General features: G+C 54.2%; 1 protein-coding gene across 2 annotated transcripts in view; it reads left to right on the top strand.

Moving 5' to 3' along the window:
* Nucleotides 1–456: 456 nt before the first annotated feature.
* Nucleotides 457–9793, top strand: part of PCDH19 (protocadherin 19) — a gene marked incomplete at both ends in the record, with an annotated part of 47851 nt that continues 38514 nt past the window's right edge. For both annotated transcript variants that reach the window (XM_079542047.1, XM_079542046.1), the window contains 2 exons: nucleotides 457–2597; nucleotides 5460–5787. In XM_079542047.1, the coding sequence (XP_079398173.1) occupies nucleotides 457–2597; nucleotides 5460–5787 (2469 nt within the window). The remainder of the gene's footprint in view (nucleotides 2598–5459; nucleotides 5788–9793) is intronic.

Genomic DNA, 9793 nt, shown 5'->3' with positions numbered 1-9793 from the left:
GCGCCGCGCCCGCCCCGCCCCCTGGCGTCCATTGGACGCGCCGCTCCGTTTCCCGCCCCCGCGCCGCCCGCCCCCGCGCCGCCCGCCGGCGCTCCGGACTGCGGGCAGTGGCGTGCGGCCGCCGCAGCGAGCGCCGGCGGGAGCGGGTTCAGGCTCGGCTCGGCTCGGCGCGGCTCGGCTCCGCTCGGCTCCGCTCGGCGCGGCGCGGCTCAGGACCGGCTACACTTCCCGCTCCCGCTCGCTATGCCCGACCCATCCTTTGCACCGCCGGCTCCAAGCTGCTGAGCGGGCGGCGTTGGCGTGGGCGCGGGGGGACCGCGGCTCCGGTGCCCGCTCCCGCCCGCCGCCGCCGCCGCCGGGGCGCTCCGCCGGGCTCTGCCCGCATGCGGGCGGACGGCCCCTGAGGCGAGCGGCCGTCGGGGCGCGACGCGGCTGCCGGAGGGGGCGGGTGCGGCGATGGGGGCTCTCCCGGCGCTGCTGGGGGCCGCCTTGCTTTGGGCCGGCGCCGGCGCCCTCGTCAACCTCAAGTACTCGGTGGAGGAGGAGCAGCGGGCCGGCACCGTTATCGCCAACGTCGCCAAGGACGCGCGGGACGCCGGCTTCGTGATAGACCCCCGGCAGCCCACCGCCTTCCGAGTGGTCTCCAACTCGGCCCCCCACCTGGTGGACATCAACCCCGGATCTGGGCTGCTGGTCACCAAGCAGAAGATCGACCGGGACCTGCTGTGCCGGCAGAGCCCCAAGTGCGTCATCTCGCTGGAGGTGATGTCCAGCTCCATGGAGATCTGCGTGATCAAGCTGGAGATCAAGGACCTCAACGACAACGCGCCCAGCTTCCCCACTGACCAGATCGAGCTGGAGATCTCAGAGACCGCCAGCCCCGGCACCCGTGTCCCACTGGAAAGTGCCTATGACCCAGACTCGGGCAGCTTTGGAGTGCAGAGCTATCAGATCACCCCCAATGACCTCTTTGGGCTGGAGACCAAGACACGGGGAGATGGCTCTCGCTTTGCTGAGTTGGTGGTGGAGAAGAGCCTGGACCGTGAGACCCAGTCCCACTACAGTTACGTGATCACGGCGCTGGATGGCGGAGACCCGCCCAACTTTGGCACAGTGGAGCTGAGCATCCGCGTCATCGACTCCAATGACAACAACCCTCTCTTCGAGGAGCCGGCCTATACTGTCAGCGTGCCTGAAAATGCCCCACCAGGCACACCAGTCATCCGCCTCAACGCCTCTGACCCGGATGAGGGCACCAATGGGCAGGTGCTCTACTCTTTCCACAGTTATGTCTCTGACCGGGCTCGAGAGCTCTTCCAGATTGACCCTCAGAGCGGCCTCATCACAGTCAGTGGTGCCATCGACTACGAGGAGGGACATGTATATGAGCTGGATGTGCAGGCCAAGGACTTGGGACCTAACTCCATCCCTGCCCACTGCAAAGTGACCATCAGCGTGCAGGACGCCAATGACAACCCTCCCCTCATCAACCTTCTCTCCGTCAACAGCGAGCTGGTGGAGGTGAGCGAGAACGCCCCTCCAGGGTACGTCATCGCCTTGGTGCGGGTCTCGGACCGCGACTCGGGGGCCAACGGACGTGTGCAGTGCAAGCTGCTGGGCAACGTACCCTTCCGGCTGCAGGAGTACGAGAGTTTCTCCACCATCCTGGTGGATGGGCGGCTGGACCGTGAGCAAAGGGACCAGTACAACCTCACCATCCAGGCCAAGGACAATGGTGTCCCCTCCTTGCAGGCTACCAAGTCCTTCACTGTCAAGATCACCGATGAGAATGACAACCACCCTCACTTTTCCAAGCCCTACTACCAGGTCATCGTGCAGGAGAACAACACCCCGGGGGCCTACCTCCTCTCGGTCTCAGCAAGGGACCCTGACCTGGGCCTCAATGGCAGCGTCTCCTACCAGATCATGCCCTCCCAAGTCAGGGACATGCCTGTCTTCACCTATGTCTCCATCAACCCCAACTCTGGAGATATCTATGCTTTGAGGTCCTTCAATCATGAACAGACCAAGGCCTTTGAGTTCAAAGTCTTGGCGAAAGATGGGGGCAATCCCTCTCTGCAGAGCAATGCCACTGTCAGGGTGATCGTCCTGGACGTCAACGACAACACCCCGGTGATCACGGCCCCACCGTTGGTCAATGGGACCGCGGAGGTTTACATCCCCCGGAATGCAGGGGTTGGCTACCTGGTGACAGTGGTCAAAGCAGATGACTATGATGAGGGTGAAAATGGCAGGCTTTCCTATGAAATGGTGGAAGGAGACAGAGGATTTTTTGAGATAGACCAGGTCAATGGAGAGATAAGGACCACCAGAGCCTTTGGGGAGAATGCCAAGACAGCCTACGAGCTGATCGTGGTGGCTCACGACCATGGAAAAACATCCCTGTCGGCCTCTGCCTTGATTTTGATATACTTGTCCCCAGCCCTGGATGCCCAGGAGTCCATAGGATCTGTTAACCTCTCCCTGATTTTCATTATTGCCCTGGGGTCTATTGCAGCCATTCTTTTTGTCACCATGATCTTCGTGGCCGTAAAGTGCAAAAGGGATAACAAGGAAATCAGGACCTATAACTGCAGGTAAAGAACATCTTTATTTCTGTGTACCGGCCAGGGGCTGCTTAGATTTCTGCGAGCACAGTTATTTTTCCTTTTGCTGTTTTATGCCTGGGGTTTTTGCTTTAGCAGCAGCCGCGAGCTGCAGGTCTGTGAGATGTCCTTAGGAGCTTTAGAGCACTTCTCAGGGGGAAGAAGCGAGCCCCGCGCCGAGGTGCGGGCTGCCATCGTTTTTCATTTGCCAATCTGTTGCAGCGGGTGTTGGGTTCTGCTCTGTACAGAAGTGCCTTGGGCGCAGATCCACCGCCCTACCCACGTGCCATGGGACCGCAGAGTGGCATCCTGGTGGTGCCCACAGTAGCGGGGACCGTGGGCCTTTCCTTGTCTCCAAGAGCCATTGTGTGCCCGTGGCGTGGATGCGGCTCAGCCACGGACGACAGTGCTGCCCAAAGCTTCCCATCCCCGCAGGCGGATGGAAGCGATGGGGACACGGTGGCTGTGAGCTGGGCTCTCGCAATTATTTTTGCAGCGCTGCATTCTTTTGCCTGGGCTGAATGTGGGCGCACGGTCCGAAATGCAGGAGGGCAGGTCAGCGCCTGCTGAAAGGGGAAGATGTGGAACTGAGCCCCTGAATATGTAACAGCCCCGCGATTATTGTCTCTCTTTTACTATTCTCAGTGTTACACAAGTTAGTAGACAAACGCTAACCACACATGAATATCAATCAGATGCCATAAAAGAGCAGCTGCAATGCCTCATAAATGGTTTAATCCTGTTACTAGTGAAATAGCCATGACTTCTCCATTCCTTCAGCACTGAGTCATTTCAGATGGGAGGAATGGAAATTAATTTTGCTCTACCTTTGAAACCTGGCATCGCCTGTGGCCGTTCGGTGGGGGGGGGGGGGGGGAGAAGGGGGATGTGCGGTCCTTAAAGTTTTATTTGTGCAGAAATAATGCTCGAGAGTTTGATTTTTACACCCCGTTTTCACAACATGAAGTGCATTTATAAGGCTTTTTGCACGATGGGGGAAAAAATCATCTGCAAATAAAACTGGCTCTGTGCTGTGTTATGGGGAGCTAATATAGCAGATTTCTTGCCAGCTCGGCCCATTAAACACGAATGGGATCCAAACGTATAAAAATCACGTCGTGGTGCCCCTTGCAGCTTCACGAGTGTGTATGGGCGCTGGGTTTGCTGCGATGGCTTAGGGATTAATGAAGTGCAGTTTAATTAAATAATTGGTCAATAGAGAAAGGACAACAAAATGAATGCCTGCGGGAAATAAATTGGGATCTCGCATTGCCAAACTTAAACATTGAGGTAAACAAAACAATTAAAGCTTCATCAAGCGTTGTTAGGCGACTCGGCGGCGTATAGATTGTTGGCACAACAGAAATCTCTGCCTTGCTCTGATTTATTGCCGCACTCAGGGGAGGCGCGGGCTGCTATCCGTGTGCATCTGATCAGCAGGAGTCAGCTGCAGAGGGAGAGGGGCAGTGGATCGCCCCGGCCCTGCCTGTGGTCACCGGGCACGCCGTGCTGTGCCTGCACTTGGGCTTCCAGGGCTTTATTTCTGAGGTTCCTCGCAACATCTGGCGGAGAGGCTTCGTAAAACGTGTGAATTTACGGGGCACGTAAGGTTATACGAGAGAGCTCTTCAGCTTGGTGGCATTTTCATGCTCAGGCAATTAGCTGTCTGGAACAAGAGTATTTTCCCAATATTTGCCTTTCTAGATAATCTGTATTATTCATTCATCCTATTGTTTTGGCTGCAGCTGTTGTGTTTGGTGGTTGCTGGTTTTTTTTTTGTAATACATGTTAAACAGAAGAGCAACTCCTGGCTTTCAGGTTGCAGCGGTACGAGCTGCGGTGTGCCTTGGGAAGTGCTGAGCTGTGCGTGCCCCAGTGGGGCTGTGTTGGAGGGAGCAGCCCCAGCCCTTCGAGCTCAGCCTGCATAGTTAGCACAAGGTGCAGTGGTGTTCTTTATGTTCTTAGTGTGCTGCTTTATGGTAACTTCTTTATCCGCCCCCCCCCCCCCCCCCCCCCCGGTGTTATGTAGAAGGCAACAAGACACTTCATCAGCTGATTCTTTTGGCAGTGGGAAGCAAAATAGGGGAAGAAAGGCAGAGAAAAGCAAGCTTGCAGTTTTAAAAGAAAAAAAAAAAAAAAAAAGGTCGGGAAGGATCATTTCTTTTTGCGAAACACAGTTGTAGTTCTCTGATTTCCAGAAGACGAAAGCCTTTCCCAGCAGGAGGGGGTGTGTGTGTGTGTCAGGGGACGAGTGAGGAATAAGGCACGGCTGGAGGAGAGATTGCAGAGATCAGGTATTGCCAGGAGATAGCCAAAATACGAGCGCTTTGGATAGAGTGCTAATAAACAAACGGCCTTTGGAGTGCGAGAAATAGAGCTTGCCAGCCAGGGCTGCTTGTGGGTCTGCTTTATTTACTGCTATGGAAAATGAACTGGGAAAAAATCCACTATTCATTTTGAATTTTCATTATGGGGACCAAATTAAATCACTTTTAAAATCCTTATTACGCATGGAAATGAATGCAGGTACCCTTTTCAGTTCATGGATTTTAACATCTCCATTTTTCTCTTCTGCAGGCTGGACTTTACTCCCAGTCACTAAATATCAGCAATAAGAAACACTAGAAAAAAAGCAGGGGCATTTCCCCTCTGCTTTTCATGTCTGACCCGAATATGTTGTACGTAGGAAAATCGGTTCCAGACTGTTCTGTGCCACAAGAGCCCGAACGTGACGTAATGCGCGTGACTGAATCCTGCACGGGGATGGGGCTGAGCCCGCCAGCTCTCCAAGTGCTCCTTTTAGGGGCAGAGTTCGGGATGCTCTCAGCTCTTCCTTTCTCTTCCCTCCCCCAGAATTGCCGAGTACTCCTACGGGCATCAGAAGAAATCAAGCAAGAAGAAGAAAATCAGCAAGAACGATATCCGCCTGGTTCCGCGCGACGTGGAGGAGACGGATAAAATGAACGTTGTGAGCTGCTCCTCCCTCACCTCGTCTCTCAACTACTTCGACTACCACCAGCAGACTCTGCCGCTGGGCTGCCGCCGCTCCGACAGCACCTTCCTCAATGTGGAGAGCCAGAACAGCCGCAACGCCGGCTCCAACCACATCTACCACCACACCTTCACGGGGCAGAGCCCCCAGCAGCCCGACCTCATCATCAACGGGATGCCACTGCCCGAGGTGAGTCCTGCCTGGCTACCGCCGATGGCTCCGTGCTGCCGGGATGAGCCGACGCTTCGAGGTTGCTTTGCGATGGGTGGTGGGCAGAGGGCAGGTGCTTGGCCGGGCGCTCGCCTCCTTCTCTGCTGGGAGAGGTGGGCAGTGTTGAACCGCTTCTTGTGGGTTTGAGTGGTCGTGGCAGGTGTTCATAGGAGGGTGTTTCTCCCACCAGCGGCAGTGCCCAGTTGGGGGATGCTGGCGTGGCATGGCATGGCTCTGTGTGCTTTGCAGCTGGAATTTGAGCGCGTTGACTTAAAGGAAGAGGCGTTTGTTGGATTGACATGAGTTTTTACGAGGTCCTTAAGGCCTTTTTGGGGCTACTGCTTATCCCACATCCCTCTGGGGATGCGGCACACGATGGTGTGCTGCCAACGGGTGGTACCAAGTGAAGGTGCTGCTGTGCTCCACGCTGTCCTCATCAGGTTCTCCTAATTCATTGGCTTTCCCGTACATCACAGGCATCATTTAATGTTGTTTGTTTGTCTCTCTTTGAATTATTGTTTAGTATTAAGCAAAACAATCAAAGGTTTGTCATGTTTCCTGCTTTGAACGGAATAACAAAGCTGAAAAAGCACCTAAAATATTTATGGTTAGTTCTGCGCTTGCGGTGCTGGTGTAAATGCAAAGTGATGCTCCTGGAGACTGTGGAGCTGCTTCAGATTCAGACTTCTGCTGTGGAGAACAGAGCCTGGCCTGCTGCGAAACAGCAGGACTGCTGGAAATGCTTGGTACTGGCGGGCCCAATCTTGTATGATTTATCAGAAAGAGTGGCGATGCAGTGGGACAGGCTGCCCAGGGAGGTGTTGAAGTCCCCTTCCATGGAGGTGTTCCAGAACCACAGAGATGTGGCACTGAGGGATGTGGTTATGGGTATGGTGGGGGTGGGTTGGCGTTGGACTAGATGATCTTAGTGGTTTTTCCAACCTTAATGATTCAATGTGGTGGTGAAGCACACCCCTACCCCAGTATTTTAGCACCTGAGCATAGAACCAGTGCTTGTGAATGCAAGTCACAGGGCTTTGCCTTTCTTTCTCCCCAGACCTCGTGAGACAGGATACATTGCTAAGTACTGGTACATGGCCTGCAGAAATGAATTTGTCTCTGGTGAGAAGCACTATGCTTTGCTGCCCTGCAGTGTCAGCAGCCCTGTGAGCGAGCAGTGGGAAGCTCCCTTCCCTGCTCAGAGCCTGGCTTCCTCCTGCTGTGTGCCCTCATGAGGCACCGTTGTGCCCAGAGGGGTTCCCCCGGCCATGGATGAGTGTGGAGCTGCCTCCCATGGGGCCATGGGCTCTGGGGATGTTGCAGTACAGAAGGGCAGGGTCAGAGAAATCCCAACTGGAGGCTGCTTGGATGTTTGTTTTGGGGTAGGAATGTTTTCTATTTTCATTTTTTGGAAGAGAGCCCCCACAGTGTGTTTCCAGCTCTTACGAGGGTGCTTCTCCACTTGTGTTACTGGGTGCAGCCCACTCCTACAAGCCCAGGTGCCCCCTGAGCATGAGGTGGCTGCCTGATTCTGGAGCAGTGTCAGGAGCCAGCAGTGACCATAGCCACCTCCTGTCTGCCACACACAGTGTCTGCAGAACATGGCACTGAAGGGAGATGTGACCATTGTGTTGCCACCCCCATGCCAGGTTATTGTGCTTCACCACGTCACGCTGTGCATCTTCCTTACCTCAGCCTATGCATCACCCGTGTGTCAGACTGTACATTGCCCCCATGTCATGCTGTTCATCTTCAGCATCTCAAGTTGTCGTGCATCACCTCCAAGTCAGGTTGTCGTGCATCACCCCCATGTCAGGTTGTGTGTCACCCCATGCCAGGTGCTCCCTGCAGAGGCTTCCCAGCTTCTCCACGCTCTGCTCAAGTGCACCCCAATCGTGTGCCCTCCTCCAGCCCCTTCCTGCTATCCCACTGCCCAAATCCTGCTCCTTACACAGAGTGCTGCTGCCTGTACCCACTGCTGTCTGTCATTTTGCCAGCGGTTGCTACGGGCTATAATTATACCCCCCTGCAGATTGCTGTCAGTACACCTCCAGATGAGGCTGGTGGAGCAATAACAAACCCGTCCCGAGCGTGATGTTCCTGGAGTGATGAGCTCTCCCCTCAGCACATTGGGAGCATGTGGCGGGGCCGCCTGGCGGTGCCTGCAGTGACGAGGCTGCTGCCACATCCCCCGGGAGCCTTTAATAGGTGTCAGTGTCACGGAGATAGCGCTGACGCTCCACCTCGGAGCCACTTCTCCTCCCGCGTCGATGGAAGGCAACGTGCTGCTTGATGAGAGATAAAGCATGGAGGTAAACATGTTGCTGCAGTGTCACTTAGCATATGATGTTCGTGGTGGTGGTGAGCGGTTGCCTCTGAGCGGGAGCACTGAGTGTGCCGTGCTGCTGCGCTGCAGCGCAAGGCTCATTGGCTCCAACAGCCTCAGGACTGGGATGCGTGGAGCTGCGGTTGTGCTGGTGCTGATGGGATTCCTTCCCTGGGCTGTGCATGGTGTGGTGGTGGCACCAAGTGTTCCCATCTGCCCTGGACTCAGTTTGCAGAAGGGAGTGGGGAAGCGTGCCAATCAGTGTTGGAGCCCAGGGCTTTGTTGCTTGCTGAGCATGGGGACATCAGATGGAGTCCAGCGGGCGCGTGGTCGGATGGTGCGTGTAGACTGTTGGACTTTGTACCACAAGATGAGGAACCTAAAGTAGTTGGAACCGTTAGTCAGCTCCCTTGATAAAAATGCGCGATGCATGGGGCAGTGTGGAAACCAGTCTGAACGCAGAGTGTTTTAGGATCACTGGGACACAATATGCATGCAGAGCAGCCACCCTTGGGTAACACTTGCATGCCCATTTTGGCTTGAAAAGAACACTGCCTGTGTGCAATGGCTACCTACCTGTGTTCCTCCAGCCATCAGGCACACCATGTTATTCTGGGGGACATGGTTTTGGGAAATGCCACCCCACAGGTGGAACATCTCCCCTGGCCTGGATCGTACCGACCCAATGCCACCGCAATGGAGCAAGTCACCACAGAGCAGTCATTGACCCCTTAAGGTCAATGGCCAGTGGCACCAGGCAGGAGCACCCCAGCCCCAGGAGTAGGATAGAGAGCAGCTGCATTTGTGATCATCCTGCCATAGTCCCTGCCTTGCCACACTGTAGCGTAATCCTCACTCACACTGATTTCACCTAGGCTCCTCATAGCAGCAGGGATTATTGGAGCGAGCAACAGTTGTGGGATAAGGCCCCGGTGGTTTCAGATAGGCTTTTTACTACCTGGAAAGCACTCCGCTCGCCATAGGAAATGGTTTTCTAAGCACAATGGAGCAATTTTCGTTTCAGGCAGCGCAGGCACTTTCTGCTCTGGCTATCTCGCGGTGTTAACGAAAGCACATTTCTACAACACACAAAGGTTTTTGTTTAGTAAGGAAGGAAATGAGCGTGGCTGTTCCTCTTTCTCTGTCATTTCTCTACTTGTCAATTCTTTCTTCCCCTCCAGCTTATCCTCCTCTTCTCCGCTAGCCTTAAAAAGCCCCAAATGTGTCTGTTATAATCACATTTTGTGTGTTACAACCAGAATGAATGTACTCACTTTAATATGCTCGGTTTGAGGAAATCAGTTTCTGTCTGGTATAACAGACAATTTGTTATAAACCGTGCCATTTAGGAGTGAAGGGCCTTGCTTTTACTGTAACACTGGGGAAACGTCATGATACATAATTGGAAGGGATTTGGCTTGCTTCTCAGTAATACTGTGTATAGAGCAGGAAAAAAAAGGAGATAATTTCCAAGCCGGAGAAAGTTTGCAGCGCTGAGACATGCCAGACTGTTGAAATAAGGCTTATTTTAAGTAGAGATAATAATTAAAGCATTATCAGCAATGATGTTCAACTAGTCGGAAGAGTGCCTTCGCAGAAAGCGTTGCCAGTCTTGTTTTCTCCTTGGGAGGTCACTGTAACTCAGCACTTTTTTCTCTC

Source organism: Tetrao urogallus, assembly GCF_951394365.1.
Source record: "Tetrao urogallus genome assembly, chromosome: 13".
Lineage (NCBI taxonomy): Eukaryota > Metazoa > Chordata > Aves > Galliformes > Phasianidae > Tetrao > Tetrao urogallus.
Note: the sequence above shows the minus strand (reverse complement) of the source record. Positions and strands in the feature narration are given on the sequence as shown.